The 19,400-nt window shown below is 40.0% G+C and overlaps 1 protein-coding gene across 1 annotated transcript in view; it reads left to right on the top strand.

The window, feature by feature from the left end:
• Positions 1 to 7,618: 7,618 nt before the first annotated feature.
• LOC111142137 (growth factor receptor bound protein 14) overlaps positions 7,619 to 19,400 on the top strand; it is a 116,443-nt gene continuing 104,661 nt past the window's right edge. Inside the window, exons 1-2 of the mRNA XM_022495122.1 lie at positions 7,619 to 7,809; positions 9,094 to 9,226. Of these exons, the coding sequence (XP_022350830.1) occupies positions 7,619 to 7,809; positions 9,094 to 9,226 (324 nt within the window). The remainder of the gene's footprint in view (positions 7,810 to 9,093; positions 9,227 to 19,400) is intronic.

The raw sequence follows: 19,400 nt of genomic DNA, 5'->3' as shown, positions 1-19,400 counted from the left end.
AAAAAGGGTTAAAGGAACACAGAAATAGATAAGGAGATAGCACTCAATGGGACAGAGATGTAACCCAAAATGTTTAAATGTTTCAATTAAGAGCAGTGATCATGTGATTGGATAAAAACCAAATGAGCAAAAAGCCCTAATCATATGTTATTTACAAAAGACACTTCTAAAGTATGGAGGTTAAAAAAAAACTGACACAAATTAAGGAAAAAAGAGGTACCATAAAACACCAACTGAACTGTATTAACATCAGACAGAGACTTGAAGGCAGAAAAGTTACTAGAGGTAAAGAAGTCCATCTCAAAATATTAATTACTTTGATTTATCATGAAGACCTAATCATTCTAAATTTGTAAAATATCATACTAAAACTAACCTCTAAAAATACAGCCTTAAAACATAGCAATAATGGAACATACAGAGTAAAAATAAATTTAAAAACTCACAGAGTGGGAGACTGTAGTATAACATCTTTCAGAAATGACAGAACAAACAAAAAATGAGTACAAAACTGAGAATTTAAACAACATGGTTGACAAGTTTGAGCTAACTGACATATATATAATAGTTAATCCAAGGATTGCAAAAAATATCTTCTTTTCAAGCATGCACATAATATTATTAATATTGACCATAGCTGGGCCATAAAGCAAGTTTCAACAAATTTCAAAGGACTGAATTCATATAGAGTATATTCTGTGACAACAAGATTATCAAGCTATATATTAGAAAAAGAACAAAATAAAAAGATAGCTAGAAAAATCTCTACCACAATAGAGATACAGACATTTTGAAAAGAGTAATCATGAAAATACAACTGATTAAATCTTCAGGGATATAGCTATGGCTATACCTAGGAGGAAATATATGTCTGGAAATGAGAATATTAAAAAATATGAAAAGCTAAATATCAATGAGCTATACACATCAATGTCAAAAATTTATATAATCTTTGAGGAAAGAAAAATAAAAACCACTCCCTATCTCTGAGGTGATCATAACTCTCTACACCAATGCCTCATAAGAATATTATGTATGAGAGAGGGGTGCCTGGGTGGCCCAGACGGTTAAACATCTGACATCAGTTCAGGTCATGACCTCGGGGTCTGGGATCGAGCCCTAAATTGGCACCACACTAAGTGGGGAGTCTGTTTGTCCCTCTCCCTCTGCCCTTCGCCCTGCTCCAGCTCTCTCTTTCTCTCAAATAAATAAAATCTTAAAAAAAATATTTTGAGAAAAGACAACTACAGACCAATCTGACTCATGAGCATAGTTGTAAAAACTGTAAACAAAGTATCAGCAGACATCAAAAATATATAAGCAAGAATGGGTAGGGTTTATACTGTGAATATTAGTTTACCATTTAAAAAACATAATTCATTAGTTTAATAGAACCAAGGAGGAAAACTATCAACTCAGTAGATACAGAAAAGTTGTTTAATAATATTAAATATCCACTCTTGATAAAAAATTTTTAGCAAGGAGTGCCTTGCTCAGTCAGTTAAGGGTCTGCCTCTTGATTTCCATTCAGGTCATGATCTTAGGGTTGTGAGATCAAGCCCTGAGTAGGGCTCCACACTCAGCAGGAAGTCTGCTTGAGATTCTCTCTCTCCCTCTCCCCTCCTCCTCTCTCTTGCCCTTCCCCAACTCCCCCAATTTTTTTTTTTTTTTTTTTTAGCAAAAAGCAGTATGAGGGAACCCTCCTCCCTTATCCGATAAAGTATATCTATGACAAAGGTATGACATTATTTTATTTAATATCTACTCCTTTGAGATGAAGTAAAACTCTAATCTGCGCTATCCTCACTCGTATTCAACATTGTACTCAAATTCCTAAGTAGGATGGTAAGTCTAGAAAAATACATAAAAGATATAAAAATTAGAAACATAAAATTGTCATTATGCATGAATAATATATGGCCATCTATATGGAGAACATAAAACATTTCAGTTAAATTTTTAAAATTAATGCATGACAGTAATTATGTGGATAAAAGATCAATACACAGAAATCAGCTGTTTTCTCATCACAACAAATCATGGAAAATCAAACATTTTTTTAAAAGATTTTATTTATTTATAACAGAGAGAGCAAGAGAGGGAACACAAGCACGGGAGAGCTAGAGAGGGAGGAGCAGGCTCTCCGTCAAGCAGGGAGCCCAGTATGGGGCTGGATATCAGGACGCTGGGGTCTGAAGGTGGATGCTTAACGACTGAGCCACCAGGCACCCCAAAAACCAAATTTTAAAAAGGTATCCAAAGTAGTAAAAATATTACCTAAGAACGTGTCTAACAATATGCACAAAATATCTATGTGTAAAACCATAAAACATCATTGCAACAAATTAAAGATATAACTAAATGGAAAGATACAGCAATTTTATGGATTGGGAACTTATTTTTTTAAAATACTATTTCTTTCTAAACTGATGTAAAGATTTATTGCAATCTAATCGAAATCCCAGCAGCTCTTTTAAAACTTCTGAAGCTAATTCTAAAATAAATAAATTGAAGAGCAAAATGAAATGCCTTGTTTTACTGAATATTAAGAATTTTTATAAATCATAATAATAAGACAATGTGATTTTGGTATAAATACTGATAAATAAACCAACAGAATAGAAGAGAGGGCCCAGAAAAAGTCCATAGACAGGTGTACAATTAATTATAACAAAAGAGGCACTGAAAAATTGTGAGGAAAGGAAAATCCTTTTAATGAATGAAGCTGTAAAATTACCTGTTTATAATGGAAAAAAATAATCTGTACACTCTCAAGCCTTCACATTTTCATACCCTAGGATAAAAATATTTGTCATGTTGGATCACAAATTTAATTGTGGAATGCAAAACAATAAATCTCTGGAATATATATATATAAATATATATATATATAAATTTTCTAACAAGCTATAAACAATCATAAAAAATAAATTTGGTTATTTAATACTTAAGAACTTCTACTATTTATCAAAAGATACCATTAAGAGTTATAAGATGTTAAGACACAGAATGGAGGAGTACACTTTCAAAACATAACTAACAAAGAGCTGCTAACAATATACAAAGAATACTTATAAAAGAATAAGAAAAAGATGACATAAAAATGGGCATATTTGAATTGGTACTTATCAAAAGAGGACATTCAAATGGCAATCACCTAAAAAAGTTCTCAACCTCATTATTCATCAAGAAAGGTCAAGTTCCACCCCGAGATATGGCTATATACTCAACCAGAATGTCTACTGTGAAAATTTGAATACTATTCCAATCCTCAAGGATGTGAAGAACTGAGGAAACTTATGCTACTGGTTGTGAATTGGTACAATTCTGAGAAATCGGCAGAATCTACTCAAGCTGAACATACACATAGCATGACCTCACAATGCCCCTCATATATACCATCCAGAAATGTATACACATGTGCATCAAGAGACATGTACAAAATGTTCATTGCAGCAGCATTAACAATAGTCAGAAGCTGGAATTCATCCAGATGCTTATCAGCCGTAGAATGAATAAATAAACTGTGCTATTTACATACAATAGAAGAATGAAAGAGCTACAGCTACTTGAAAAAGAATATTGTAAATAATACCTTAAGGGAACCAAGTCTAGCACAAATGGGTCATACTGTATGATTCCATTTATGTAAAGGTCAAAACCAGACAACCTACTTTATTGTGCTCTGGGGTGGATACTTATGGTTAAACTATGAGTTGATTACCATGAAAATCCGGATTGGAGGGAGAAGCTTTTAGAGGACTGACTGCAATTCACGACCTGACATTGGTGTTTGCCTTGTGATAAGTCGTCATACAATTTTGTCTGTGAACTTCTTTTCTGTATGTATGTTATCTTTCCCAACATAAAGGGTAAGAAATTTGATTTGATGAATAAGGGAAGGGAGAGAATAAAGCAGGGAGAACACCTCTTCCTTGAAGGGTAGAAAGGCTAGGGTACCTAGCAAGAGGTAGGAAGTGCAAAGGGGCAGACAACGCTCACATTGGCGGGGGGTGGGGGGGGGGGGGGGGGGGGGGGGGGGGGGGGTGGCAAGAGACAAACTGCTTCCTTTGCGGTTTCACAGATTCAAGTCAAAAAGGACAACAGCCACTCAGGGGAGGATCCAGTCTTTGGTACCAAGATACCTGCCTTGGTGTTTCAGACCAACATATCTGCCTCATTGTTTCAGAAATCTTTGTCAGTTATGGGAAGGAAAAATCTCCCTTTATAACTTCCTTTTTGGTTAAAAACTGTCACTGTATTCTTTTAGACTGTACTAGGTCTGATAGTATTCTGCTTTTATATTGCATAGTTCTTTATTTAGAATCACTTTTTGTAAACCTTTTAAATAGAAAAACTGGTTCTTTTGTTGGCTTGCTTCGAAAATGAGAATGAGCTAATTCTAATAATCTTGGTAGAGAGCCTCAAGGTATCTAGATGTAAATTCAATATTTAACTCCCGTCTGCAAGACACAACTATTTAGGTCCCATTCCTCAGAGACTTGTTCTTTTTGCTTTTGCCCCTGATGACTATGGGTATTATAATTTTTGCCACGGGGTTTAGAAAAGGAGCATAAAGGCTGCAAATGGATACTCCCTGGATAGTCACTAAAAGAAAATGTCTGGAGAGGGGAGACGAGATTGAGATCTCATTCCAACAAATGAATACTCGGTCTTGAGGTTAAACATTCATACTGGGAAGTGGAGCAGGACACACTATTGGGAAATAGTACTTCCAGTGATTCTGGTGATATAAACACTTTTCACCTATCCTTTTCTCTGACAAAAAAGCCTGTTCTCTGTGTGTGTGTGTGTTTGTGTGTGTGTGTGTGAGAGAGAGAGAGAGAGAGAGAGAGAGAGAGTTGCTGGGAGCAGGGTGGGAACAAACTTTAATGACTGATTCATCCTCTTGTTAGATGCTCAGAGTATTCCATTTTATTTTTTTTTATTTTTAGTTTTTCACATTTTTAGAAAAGATTTTATTTATTTATTTAAGAGAGAGAGAGCAAGAGTGAGAGCAAGAGACAGGAGCAGAGACAGGGGGAAAAGGGGAGCAGAATCCTCCACTGAGCAGGGAGCCCAATGTGGGGCTCGATCCCAGGATCCTGGGATCATGACCTGAGCCGAAGGCAGACACTTAACTGACAGAGCCACCCAAGTCCCCCCAGAGTGTACCATTCTAGAGGAGAAATGGGTGCCTCCAAGACTTTTGGGACAATATAGGGATGAAGAAGAAAGAAAAAAGAGGAAGAAGAAAAAAAAAAGAGGAGGAGGAAGAAGGAAGAGGAGGGAAGGAAGAGGAGTTGTTTCTTTATATGTTTAGTTCAAGTTATCTGCAAATACATAACCTCTTTTTTATTTTGCTGGAATGGCCTCAATATATCTGTATGCTTTTACATGAAACTATCTTAAAACCTGCATGTAGAATTTAGACCATATTTAGGGACCTGGAGGTGAGTGAGGGCTTTGCCTGGCACACAGCATCAAAACACGTTAACTTTCACCATGATGAGTACTATTATTTTATCCAGCCCGAGAACTACCATTTTGTCCTTCCATGGCTATCGCACTGTAGAAAGTCTCCTGGAGACCACACCCACTGTGTGACCCAAACTGATACTGCTCTTTATTGGGTCTTAATTTTGACATCAGTAAAATGAAGAACTTGGATTCTATCAGCTATTTGACCCAAAGATTTTCCTTCTGTGGTGTACTCCCAGTTTCCTTAGAAGCTAGGAGTTAGTGACCCCTGGTTGTTAGAAGGCTGGTGCTGTGGTGTATGTGTGTATGTATGGAAAAAAGGGTTTTGCCTACTTCTTCAGGTGGAAGTGTTTGCCTTACCCTGGGCCGGAGTTGTGGAGGTTAAGAAAACCTGGTGAAACAGATGCCAGGGACACTTGTTACCTAATTTGGTCAAAGAACAAAGAGTGTGTAAAACATTTGGAAATCCTCTACAGTGCACTGGGATGAGGGAACTTATGGGAAGAGCAGAAACACAGTAGCACTCAGAATTTCAGAGTGGGATAGTTGCACCTCAGAGCGTAGGCATAATGTAATTACCGTAATCCACCCTTAACTGCAGAAATGTGTTTCAAGACTCCCCAGTGGATACCTGAAACCATTATCTAGTATCAGACTGAACCACCTATACTGATTATGTATCTATCTTATAAACTATATTATATATACCATGTTTTATGCTCTACATGGCTACCTGATACATTTTAATTTATAAATTAGGCACAGTAAGAGATTAACAATCATAACTAATAAATAGAACGATTTTAACAATATACTGTACTAAAGGTTACATAAATGTGGTTTCTCTCAAAATATCGTATCGAACTTACTCACCCTTCTTGTGATGATGTGAGATGACAAAATGCCTACCTGATGAGATGAAGTGAGGAGAATGAGGTGTGCCTTGAGAAGAAGCTACTGACTTTCTGCCTGTATCTCAAAAGGAAGGTCATCTATTCCAGAAGGAGGTTGACCACAGGTAACTGAAATGGAGGAAAGCAAAATCACAGAAGGGGGCTACTACTTCAAATAGTCTGGGTTTTTAAGAAAGGATCTTCTGAATTGGAAGCTTAACTGCACTGATTTCTAGGGCTCTGCCAAGCAGGCTATTGAACCCCATTTTCCTTATCTGTAAAATGGGGTAAACACTGAGATTTGTGAGGCTGTTGCGAGGGTGGAATAGGACAAGGCAGACTGGGGATTCATTACATGAGGGCTGCTCTTACTAAAAGAAAATATTTTTTTCGAACTCCCAAGACACCTTCAGGATTATTCACGGCTTACTAAGAATTCTGAAACATCTCAGTAGTTTCCTATACTGCATGGATTGCACTCCCTGCTCCCTTACCCCCCCCCCCCCCCCCCCCCCCCCCCCCCCCCCCGCCCCAGGCACCGTCTAAGACTGCAGGAGTGGAAGGAAGAGGCACGTGGGGGAAGACTGGGGCAAACCTAGCCCCATGGCCCCTGGCCTCCGGGCACGGTGGGGCCTGTCATGGCGTCCCAGCCACAGCTTAGGTGATCTCAGAGCCAGAAAAGAAGGGTCTGGGGGGTCAGGGCCTCCCAGACCCCAGCCCCGCCTGCGCTCCGCTAGGCAAACCCCTCGGGAGCGCCGGCTCACATGGGTCCCCGCCTCCAGCGGTGCGGGCCCGCCCTGACCCTGGGCTCAGCCCTCGCGCTCGGGTGCCCACCTGGGTAGGTGGCGGCCCGGGCCTCCCGTGCCGGCCACCGAGGGCCGAACCCCGGCCACACGGGACCTCCGCCAGCGCCCCGGCGCGTCTCGGGCGGGGTGCGAGGCCCGCCCGGCGCTCGGCGCCCTCCCCGCCCCCTCCGCGCCTCGCCCCGCCGCCCGCGGCCCCCACCCACCGGCCGCTCCTCCCCTCTCCCCACCCTCCTCTTCCGCCCCCTCCCTTCCCCCGCCGCCTCTCCGACTGCTCGGCCGCGCTTCTGAGCCGCCCGGGCCCGGAGCGCAGGCGGCGAGGCCACCGCACCTGCAGCGCGCTCGGGCTGCCAAGCAGGCGCTTCGCCTCCCGCCACCCAGCCTCCCTCTCCCCGCCGCGCCGGGTCTCCCGTGACACCCGAGACCCCCCGGCCAACGACAATGACCACTTCCCTGCAAGATGGGCAGAGCGCCGCGGATAGGGCGGCTGCCCAGGACTCGCCGCTGGCTGCCCAGGTGTGCGGTGCTGCCCAGGGGAGGGGCGACGCCCGCGACCTGGCGCCTGCCCCCTGGTTGCACACGCGGGCGCTCCTGCCCCCTCCGGACGGGACCCGCGGCTGTGCTGCAGACAGGTAGGCAGCCCTCGGAGGGCGCGGGGGAGTGTCCTGGGTTGGCAGCCGGCGAGGGGCTAAGGAGGCGGTCCTAGGGGGTGAGCCATGTGCCCAGAGCTGGGCCAAGTTTGTGAAAGTCTCTGAAGACAATTCCCTTTGAGCCGGCTCCTACCGGCTTAGCAGGACATTGCGATCTCCCAGCGCCTTATAAATAGCATAACCGTTTCATTGAGAGCTCCTGGTCGTTCTCACCTCTGCCCATCCGTGCGAACTAGGAGGCCAGGCGGACCAGCCCCTTCCTCTCTTCGTGGCCCTGCACTATAAAAAACCCCAAAACCAAACCAAAACAGAAAAACCCTAATCCTTTTTATTTTATATATTTAAAAAAATCATAGCATAAATGAGTTCACCTCCCACATAGAGTCTTACAGCGACCCTGGAGAGGCAAAGCAAGGATTGACATTTGAGCAGTCTTGCTGTTAAGCAGGAAAGAATAGAGGCTTTAAAAGGTTTCTCAATCTCCATAGCATTCAGCGCTAAGTGCCTTTAGAGTTCACAATTTTGCACATACTTTAGGAAAGAAAAAGACTGCAACAATACGAAAATCTGTAGTCCTTTATATTCATACATTGAAATGGTACTTTTTTTTCCTCCAGATTTTCAAAGTGCTTCAACTTCACTGAAGTTAAAATTACTCTGCAGTGGACTAGAGTACATTTTATACTAGCAAGTTCTATTCACTTACCTCTTCAAAAACACTGCCTTGCGGTTTAGTATCTATAAGCACTTGAAAAATCAACAGACTGTGTGTGGGCAACATTGTGAATGAAATTTGAAGTGAGATGAACCACAGCTATAATTAATAAACCATAACTTCCAAAAGTGATTAGTAAAATAGCATAGGGATGAATTCACTAAATGTTTGAAGACTTTGTCAATTTAATGGATCCATAAAAATGTCTAACTTCTCAGGATGGTTTTTGCGTCAATAATTATATAGTCTGTACTTCAGCTTAGGAAAATTATAAAAAATGCTGGAAATGGAGTTTCTATACCTAGTGATTTTTTTTAAAGGTCCCCCCCGCCCGAAAAAAGATTGAAATACTATGGGAAATTGGTTTATATCAATTAACAAATTTTATTTTGACCCACAGAAAGTACATCACAGACCTTTGCTGTGTACTTTATGTAATATTAGTGTTGTCACGCAGTGGTACATGTTGGCCCTTAACTTCTTAATCCTGTCAGCAATTATATTTTACATTCCGCTTTATGTAAATTACCTCCTATGTTCTCTTGGTGTAGGAGAAAAAAGAAAGATCTTGATGTTCTGGAAATGCCATCTATTCCAAACCCTTTTCCTGAGCTATGCTGTTCTCCATTTACATCTGTGTTGTCAGCAGGCCTGTTTCCCAAAGCAAATTCAAGGAAAAAGCAGGTATGCATTTTAAAATTTTCTAATTTTAGGAGTTCTAAATCCACACAGTTTTTAAAGATATTCCGTACTTTATAATGTTAACAAAGGAGTGGTATGGCCTATTTTAAATAACAATTGGCCAACAAAGTTTTTGGCATCGTTTCCCTTTGAGCCCCCAGTTATCATAGCTGTAAAATGGGAATGTTAAAACTTACCTGCCAGGTTTTTGGGATGGGTTAAATGGGAGAATATATATAAAGGACAGAGTCTGGGAGCTATTATTATTTACAGGGTAGGTGGGAGAGTTATATGTGATAATAGATTATCAATGTTAATCAGAAATTGGAGGAGGGTATTGCGGGTGAGAAAGGGATTAGCTGATTTCTTTAATACCTTCTTTAATCTTCCACGTTTTTAACCCACGTCAACCTCACTTACTAAAGGAAATGGTATAGTGATTCTGAGGCAAAAGGTAATTGGAGTTGAGAATGCAACATGGCTTCTTCACCAGTAAATTCCTCAGTTTGGAGGCTTCTGGCAACAGAAGGCAGATGACTCCTTAGTGATGATTAGAACATGAACTTTACTTTCATGATTTTGCATTCTTTTTCCATTTCTAGTTTGAGACTGATGGAGGCAAATTAGATTTCAGGGACCCAGCAACTATGGGGAGATCCATCATGATTATACATTTTGAAAAAACAAAATAATGTATCCTAGAATAATCCCATCTCTTAATATATTCCCTCCCAATTTTGAATCAGCAAAACAAGGAGCGGTTTCACTAGGCAAAATGTACCTTGTTCTTGCAAGGATGGAAGCAATGATTTTAAACAGTCAGATACTTGCGGTGAGGAGAGGAGTAATAAGTGGAGAGAAGCCCATAGATCATTTCCCCACATCTATTGTTCTCTTTCCTTTTTTCTGCCTTTTGCTACCTATGATGAGTTCAATAATATATGTTTTAGGAATGAAGGAAATACCCTAGGGAATAGATGGGTTCTTGATAACATAAAGCAATAATGAAGACAGAAGAGAAGCATTCCATGTACTGTTGGTTTTGATAGAAGTCTGGTATAACAAGGCATATATATATATATATATATATATATATAATTTGAGGGGGACGGTTTGAAGTTTAATTGGTGCATGTGCTTTTTGGAAAAGGACTGGAGAAAGTGGGAGTAAATATTCCCGGAGCAGAGGTATGTTCTCAATTAGAGACTTTGATGGGGGAGGCAAGTCCTTAAGTGGGCGGGACTGTGACTTTGGATAAGGAGATGAACAAGGAGGAGATTCTTGAGAGCTTTATTATCAGGATGAGTTTTAAAGTCAGAGCCCAAGCAAAAAGCAGCCTTGCTGAAATGTCTGGGCCTTTTAAGAGCTTGGCTTTTGGGTAAGGATATAAGATGGAAATGTGGGTGATGGATTTGATTGTGTATCATGAGGGCGGAAAAATTGATGATTGCCCATGGGATCCGGCATGGGAAAAGGAAAGGTCTGATGATGGCATAGTAGTTAGCTGGGGGAATGTAATAGATTATTTCCCTATTTATGGAGGACCTGCTGTATTCCTTGCACCATCCTAGGTTCTGGGGCACTGAGCTAAGCAAAAATGCCATACCTTGATGGGGCTTTGATTTAGAGTTGGGGTATGAGTTAGGAGGTGAACAGAGGAAGGGGAGTGGAAGAGGAGAGGTCTGGGCTTACTCTCACTTTAATTTCTAGGTTGAACACTGGGAAAATGCCTGTGTCTAAGAGATGTCAGAGGGGCAAGGTTTGTTTTGAATAGAGAGAAAATATGTTAATAGAGGGAGAAAAAAGAAAGGATGGGTGTGGGTCAGGGTCAAGTCAGGGTGTGCCCTAAGGGTGTGTAGTCATCGTGCTAGAGTAAGACATCACGTATTGGGGAAGGATAGCATTTCTTCGCAGGTTTAGCAAATTGGCAAAATGGGAAAAGGGTGCTGTGTTACTCTTGACTCCGGCTGGTTTCCTGCTCTGGCCTTGTGTCCTATTTCCACAGTGACCTTCTCAGAGAGCACTACGCCCACACAGACAGCAGTGCTGTTTCATGAGCTGAGAGTTCTGGCCAGCCTACTGGAGACCAGTCCCAGAGGGGTGTTCCCTCCCGGGAAGGGCCCTTCATGCTGATCTCTTCTTTTGCCCAAGGGTTGAGATTTCTGTGAAGAGAAGGATGTCCCAAAGTTGGGGAAGAGGAAGGTTCCTTTTTACATTCTTTTATGTTTCCACCTACACTTTGCATTTAGAACAGATCCTTTGTTTTTATTCCTTTATATATGCTCAGTTCTTTGGACTGAGTGATGCTTTGGGAACAGCTGACTCTGTCAGTGATTTCCCAAGCGCAGTATCTTTGTGACCAGATGACCCTTTTACAAGGTGGTATTTCTGGCCCGATTATCTCTGACCTTCACTTGAGATGATGTAAATGACTAGATGTGATAGGTTTCTATTGACCATTATTTATCGTTGACACATTACAGGAGCTAATGTCTCTTTTCTTTATAGTCTCTCTTTCATTTGTTTTGTTTAACCATTCCAGTCATTTTAGCAATTCTTTTCTCCCTGTAGAAAAAGTGAAGAATTGCACTTGTTATTTACGAATAATTGACCAGAAAGTTTGAAAGAATCCAGACTAGACATGTTAAATTTCGTGTGGCCTTTCAAAGCCACAGTCAAAAATCATTTTATAGGCCATACATTTTTTTTTTAAACAATTTGAGACACCTACATAATGCATGAGTGGTAAAGTGCACTGAAGCCACAAATAGGATATACTTTATCTCTGAAAATAAAATGTCTAAAAGTATATAATATTTACTATAGGCTTCCAGTGTTTTTATTTTAAAATAAGAGCTGAGTGATATAGAATATAGATTCTTTATTCTCTCTCCTTGTTATAATAATGGCCAGATATATTTCCTAGACATATTTCCCTATGCTTACCAATAAAGTAGATTTAAAGCAGATTCCTTTATATGCATGGTCCAGAAAAATTACTTGCAATTTAGACTTTATATTGAACGTGACATATGAATTTAGATCTCTCTCTCTCTTTTTTTTCTATTTCTGATTGAAATTTACCAGGAAATCATCCCTTAGCACCTACTATTTGAAGAAAGGGAAAGAATAAGAGATCCTTAGCCCTTGCAAAAGAATCAGTTCTTGTCTTGTGTTTGTCTACCCTCAGGTAATTTTTGTGCTTGGACTCAGCTTGTGCTGAGGTCTGGTTAATTGCTTCCCAGTACTTGGTAGTGAAACTTATTCAAAATAAAGTATCTGAAGATTTTAAAGATAAAAAGATACCCATGAAAAACTGTGTTGTGGAATATTTGAGCTGGAAGAGAACTTTAAAGTCATCTACTGAATGCTGCTTTACAGATGAATAAACTGAGGCTAAAAAAATGCTATGTGGCTGATGATGGCACAGGGAGGACCTGGAATCTGCATTTCTTGAGGCTTTAAAGAGTCTTTTTAAGGGAGTTCCAATTACCACAGAAGTTGAAAACTAAGAGCAGCACAAGGAATAAACATGCCAGTATTGTGAGTTACAACTGCTCATAATAGTAGAACATGGGTGATGGTACCATTAGTTAATACTCATTTAAGGACCTAGATTCTTCTTTTTTATTTTTCTTCAACTGTAGCTATCTCTTTGTGTTTTTTATCTTCTAGCTTTCTTCTCCATCCTCTCCCTAAAACTGATATGAAAAATTTATCAAATAATTGGCTTATCACCAAGTAGGATTTACTAGTATTTCTAATAACCAGCTTTTGTGTGCAGTTCATAGTCCACAGTTAGAAGAACGCCAAGAAGTCTCTTATCCACATTTTGTAATTTTTTTGTAAAGGGCAAAAGCCAGAAATGATTTGACCGTACTCTTATAATTTAAATAAAGGGAGATCAAAAAGAGTATCATGTCTGAATGTGCTTTGCCCCTTACCACACTGTTTCTGATGTATTGTGCATTGAATTAAGCCTTTTTGTACATCTCAGAAAAACAAAAATATCTTTCAAATAATTAAGAAATTACTTTTCCATGTGCTCTGCCTTTGATTTCTTTTTTCTCTCACATATCAGGAACTATCAAAAGACAAGTTCATCTCTTCCCAAATTAACGGGCCTCTGATGTCATTCCTTTGTGATGCTAGTAATTAACCCAGTTCGCATAGTCCTGTAGGAATCTTACATGGCTGCTACATTAACCGATCTCTCCTACACTCATTTCTCCAATATTCACAGAAGTATAAAGCAATAAATTATAGTCTCATATTTCCATTTTCCAGGTTCAGTAATTAGCAAGATTTTGCTTCACTTACTTCATGTATTCTTTTCTGAAATTTTTATTGTCTTTGTTGAAATATTTTAAAATAAATCCTGAACATCCTCTCATTGTATCCCCACCTAGTTTTGTATGCATCTCTGAAAAGTATATTTTCTTCTATGACCAAAATGCTAGTATTGTCTAACAAAAATAACAATAATTCCTTGGTATCATAACCAAATTGTTTCAGTTGGAGTGATATATGAAATTCTCAAATTATGAACTGGTTATATTTCAAAAGTCCTTAAATTAGCTCTTTAGAAATTTAAATTCATTTTCAGATGGAAACAGCATCATAAGTTGCATTTAGGCTTCCCCAGGCCATTTTACAAAATCCCATTTAATGTGGAATGAAATGCAAATATCTTATATATGCAGAAAAAAATAAATAGAAACAATACTTGCTCCTATTAGGGTTTCAAACAAATATGTCTTTCCAGCTGCGATTTGCTACTTCTGAATGTTGGCACTTGATGAATATCATTTTTCTTGGGAAGAATTTGAAAGTACACAGATCTTTGTAGCAATATTGAAGCAGGCTTTAGAGGAGTACTTTTTAAAGGGTAAGCACTGGACCTTCTTTCTAAGAATCAGCAGGGCTGCTTGTTAAAAATATTGATACTCAGGCCTCTTGCAAAACCCCCTCAACAACAGTGTCCTGATGAAGGGCATAGGAATTAGACTTATTATTATTTTTTTTTTCTCTTTGACTTCTGTGGAAAATCAGGGGTATTCATATTCCCAGTTGCTTTTAGACTCTGGGGCAATCTGACCTTTCAAAATCGTGGACAATATCATTTAGTTGAGAAAAGGTAGAAATATTACAAATGGACTTTAGTTGGTATTTTATCCAGGTATTGATTGTTTGGAGGAAACAGAGCCTCACATGAGCTAGCCTGAAAGGTTATATTATAGTATCCGAAGGCCAAGAGTTCACTGATCTCATGAGAGGTTGGAATCGGGGAGTAGAAAGTCAGCCAAGACCAAGGGAGCCACTTTCTCCATTCTTCACCAGCACAGCACATAATCTCTGCTTCTCCTTCTTTTTTTTTTTTTTTTTTTAAGATTTATTTATTTATTTGACCAACAGAGATCACAAGTAGGCAGAGAGGCAGGCAGAGAGAGAGAGAGGAGGAAGCAGGCTTCCCGCTGAGCAGAGAGCCTGATGCGGGACTCGATCCCAGGACCCTGGGATCATGACCTGAGCCGAAGGCAGAGGCTTTAACCCACTGAGCCACCCAGGCGCCCCTCTGCTTCTCCTTCTATGTCCATTTCATTCTCACATTTGTCTTTAGTCTTGCTTGTCTTGATTGCCTCTCCGTGTACCTGGTCCCTGACGGCCACCCCATTGGAGTAAATCATTCCTCCTACTTGTGGTTCAGCACTTGGTAAGTGACTGGAGTCTGCATCTGGAGAGAGCTTGTAGCTCGGCGTGTCCAGCTCTTATTCGGTCAGCTGTAGCCGAAGGGGCACAGGGCCTGGACTGCTGCTCAGTCTAGTTTGTGAGAACAAATTCTGTGAGCAGGAAGTCCAGCTTCAATGGGTATGGCGTATGAGGGTAGGAAGAAACAATGGTTGATTAGTGCCCCAGGAGAGAAAGATCTCAAACAAACAACAGTGGACACAAAATCAAAGCCTTATTGCATACCTCTGATATATGGTGATCTACCAGTTTGGCTGAGTGGCCTAGACAGTTCACAGTGTCTGCTTCCTTTGCTTCGATTCACTTAATTCAAATGAAGCATATTTACTTGACAGTGGTTTCAGTGAATGCCACCCTTCAAAGATGGGTATCTTTCTTGGCCATTGTCTTGAGTTTGCAACTTAGTGATGTCCCTTAGCCTCTGATGACAGGAGCTACTAACTCAGGATTCTCTCTACTTCATGCTAGTTACTTTGATTTGTAACAGAAGACAGCTGTCTCTTCCTATTTTAAAACTTAAATCTCCCAGCAGATCTGCTTGTCAAGGTTTTATTTCCAGTTTGAAGGTTGCCTCTAATTCTTGGTTAATTTGCAGGGTACATTTGCAATCCAACCTTTATCTGCAATATGGGTTTTATTTTTCATTTGTCTTGAAAGCTCAGCTTTTGGCTTGTTTTTCCCTAGGGGCATATATTATGTTCTTTCAACAGAAGGAAAATTGAAGCCGTTCATGGTTCAATATAAATGTGGATCTTAATTAATATAAAAAAGCTTTCTGTAGTCTTGTAGATGTTGCTTTTGAGCATGTCAACTTATATAGGATAGTAAGAAATTCCATTCTGTAAGAATACACTGATATGTATTTAAGCGGGGGTAGGCAGACTGGGACATTGTCCTTTTGGCACTCTAGATAAGGGATCAGCTCAATGAAGAACCTAGGAAAAGGCCACAAGTCTTTGCCAAGGCAAGGGAGCTGAAGAGAGCCTTTCAGAATCAATTTAGGAGAGAAATGGGAAACCCAATATGGGGAGAGCATCCTTTACTTCTTGTCCTTCCCTTTGGTTCTGCTCATTTAGCCTTTTTCAAAGCCACAGAGAAAATAAACACAAATGAGAGCATTAATATTCTTTTTTTTTTTTTTTTAAGGTTTTATTTTTAAGTAATCTCTACATCTAACTTGGGGCTCGAACTCACAGCCTCAAGATCAAGAGTCTCATGCTATACCAACTGAGCCAGCCAGGTTCTCCAGGAGGATTAATATTCTTAACTACTTCACCAATTCCAAAAGATCATTTATAAGTAGACTCTTTATTCACAGACCTTGTCCATAGATGTAATGTCACATGTGGTGGTTAGGTTGTTACGGAGTCGGTAAAAGTTTTCTAATCTGTAATAGTTCCAAAGAATGGTACATTTATAACATCCTGGACACCATGTTTAATATTGTTTCTATGGAGAGATAAGAGTCAGTATGATGGGATTAAAAATATTGGACTGGGAATCTGCAAGCCTAGTTTTTAATAATATCCTGCTGCTGCTGAGTGGTGTGATAGCCTTTCGCCCACACTTTCTATGCCCTGAGAGTGCTATCATTTCATTCTGTTCTTAGAGTGAGCGATTCTGGTGGCTTTTGAAGTACTAATGAGTCCATGTAGCAGCTACAGGACTTTAGGAGACTTGTTTGGTCCCACTGGCCCCAGAAGTTTCCTCCTTACCCTTTTTTCTGATCCTCCCACATGGTCACCACAGCTCCTGTGATAAAGGCACATTTGGGTGTCATGGGACAAGGAACACAGGAGCCACCTTTATGGAGATGATAGGGGCAGTAGGGGCTAGTTAAACTAGAAATTGCGCATCAGAGTCAAGGTCCAAATAGTAGAAAGTCGGAAAAGGTGTCATATGGAGAGGGGCCAGGTTAGGTAGTAAAATTCTGTTTAAGCTTAGAAATACGGATGTGACATTTGGTGTGAGATATTTGAGGCTGGTGTAGATCCAATGCACTTGGGTCTGCTTGGCTTAAGGTGTGAGGTGGTTATAACCTTTAAAGTCCTTCTCCAAATTCCTCTTGCTCCACCCTCGAATAATCCATTTGGTTGCTGAAGCCAAAATACAACAAGACCTCTTTCTGGTCTTTTGTCAAGTACTGCCACACCTTTCCTGGCAATATTCTTGAATCCATAAATGTCTTTCCATCTTCCCTGCTACCATCCCAGCTTCAGCCACTGCCTACTCCCATACAAGAGGCATAAAAGGCTTTCTTTTGTGTTAGCCTGTTTTGGTTCATTCTCCATATATTTGTTAGAAGAGAACTCTTGGAAAGTTAGATCATATCACATCACTGCCTGGTTGAAAACTTATTGATAGATTAGCATGAAGTTCAACTTCGTACTTTGGCCTACAGGATTCTGCATGATTTGGCTTTCTGCCTACCTTAGAAACTTCTGTATTCTACTTTTTGTTGATTATATTCCAGCTACAGTGGTGGGACAGTCCTACCCGTTTGTGAACTTGGCATCTTTTATTCTACCTCAGAGCCTTTGGCTTGACTTTTTTCTCTGCTTGGAACCTCTTTTCCTTGCTCTTTACGTAACTGACTCCTCTGTATTCTTTAGGTAGGTCTCAGTGTAAGATGACTTATCTAGGAGGCTTTTGACTAGACTACCTAAAGTATTTCGCACTCCTCCACACCTGTTTGTCTTGTTTCCCCCCAATCCAACTTTTCCATGCATTTCCTTGGCTGTACTTCACATAATATGAATTGTTGGCATTTACCTACTTGGTCTAATCATTTATTGTTTTTCTCCCCCAAATAGAGTGTCTTGTGTTCCTTATTCTTAGGTTCTTTCATGAAAAGAATGAATAAGTAGATTATTGATAATAAATAGTCCAAAGAAATTTTAACAAATTGCATTTTGACATTCTAATCATTATCAATCATCTTGATCAAATTAAAAAATATTTTAAAATCTATTAACAGTTTTTATTTTTTTTTTAAGATTTTATTTATTTATTAGAGAGATAGAGAACCCAAACAAGCAGAGCAACAGGCAGAGGGAGAGGGAGAAGCAGGCTCTTCGCTGAGCAAGGAGCCCGATACAGGGCTCGATTCCAGGACCCTGGGCAAACGCTTAACCGACTGAGCCACCCAGGCGCCCCAACAGTTTTTATTAACAAAAATAAAATTACACGCTAGGATGCTAGACCAATAGGATTTTTAACAGTATATATCTTTTGCTTTTATTACACACATAGGACATTTTGGTCATGGGTAACAAAATTAATGGATATATTTTTGATTCTGTACATTATTCTTATTTAATGAGATTATAAGTAAAAAGTATTTAGTGGACTGCTGTAGTTCCTTCCAGCTTACTATGTGTATTTTAAAAATCCCATGTTAGAAAAAATTAAGTGGAAATATCAACTGGGCTCATAATAACAAGTCTTTCAGAGCAAGGGGTAGTAGGTGTTAGCAAATGTTTTAATTATTAGCTATTAATATCATTGGGGAATAACTTGGGCCAGTGCTCATGGTATAGAAATGCAGAGACATAGACCTCTTGAATATATAAAACTTTCCAAGGGATGTGCAGACTCATAGGTTTAAGAGAATCGGTTTTCAGATCCTCATGTTCCACATGTACTTTTTCCTAAGACTTACCTTTCTGAGAACCCACCTGTGTTGGTAATAACGTTCTCACCTGGTGCATTCCCCTGGGGCATGTAAACCTCCAGGGTGTCACACACAAGAGAGCTTGCTTTAATGATTAATCAAAGCACCACAGATCGGAGGGGGTTTCTGTTAAGGAGAGACACGATGAGGAAGGAGAATTTTGCTTAGTATTGAAATGTTCTGAATTCAGATATATGATTGTGTGATGGGATTGATAAAAATTTTCACTTTCTGTTTTTTTCAGTTTTTAATTATTGACTTTAATTTTTCTCTCTCCTGACTCTTGGCAGAGAATACCTAACCTTTGAGGGAAAGTTTCCTAAGAACAAAGTAAATAGCTCATTAGTGTGAAATACTAAAATGGTATTTTGTCATGTATTTAAGTGTATGTTCTGCTATTTTTCAATACTTGGGATGAACCAACAGCTGAAAGAAAATGTGCCTGTGAACACCTGGTGTGCTGTAGGTTCATGCTGCAGGTGAGGTTTCCTGGGAAACAGAATTGGAGCACAAGTTTGCCTGCAGGGAGTGTCCTGGAGAGAGCTCTTGAAAACTGACCCTTGGGGGCATCTGTGTGGCTCAGTCGGTTGAGCAGCTGCCTTTGGCTCAGGTCGTGATCCAGGAGTTCTGGGATTGAGTCCCCTTGCCCCCATCAGGCTCACTGTTCAGCAGACAGCCTGCTACTCCCCCTCTGCCTCTGTCCCTGCTCTCTGCTTGTGCGTGCTCTCTTTCTCTCAAATAAATAAATAAAATCTA

Source organism: Enhydra lutris, unplaced genomic scaffold, assembly GCF_002288905.1.
Source record: "Enhydra lutris kenyoni isolate GAN:26980312 unplaced genomic scaffold, ASM228890v2 scaffoldscaffold1, whole genome shotgun sequence".
NCBI classification, from domain to species: Eukaryota; Metazoa; Chordata; class Mammalia; order Carnivora; family Mustelidae; genus Enhydra; species Enhydra lutris.
The sequence above is the reverse complement of the archived record's forward strand: the minus strand, read 5'-3'. Positions and strand labels throughout refer to the sequence as shown.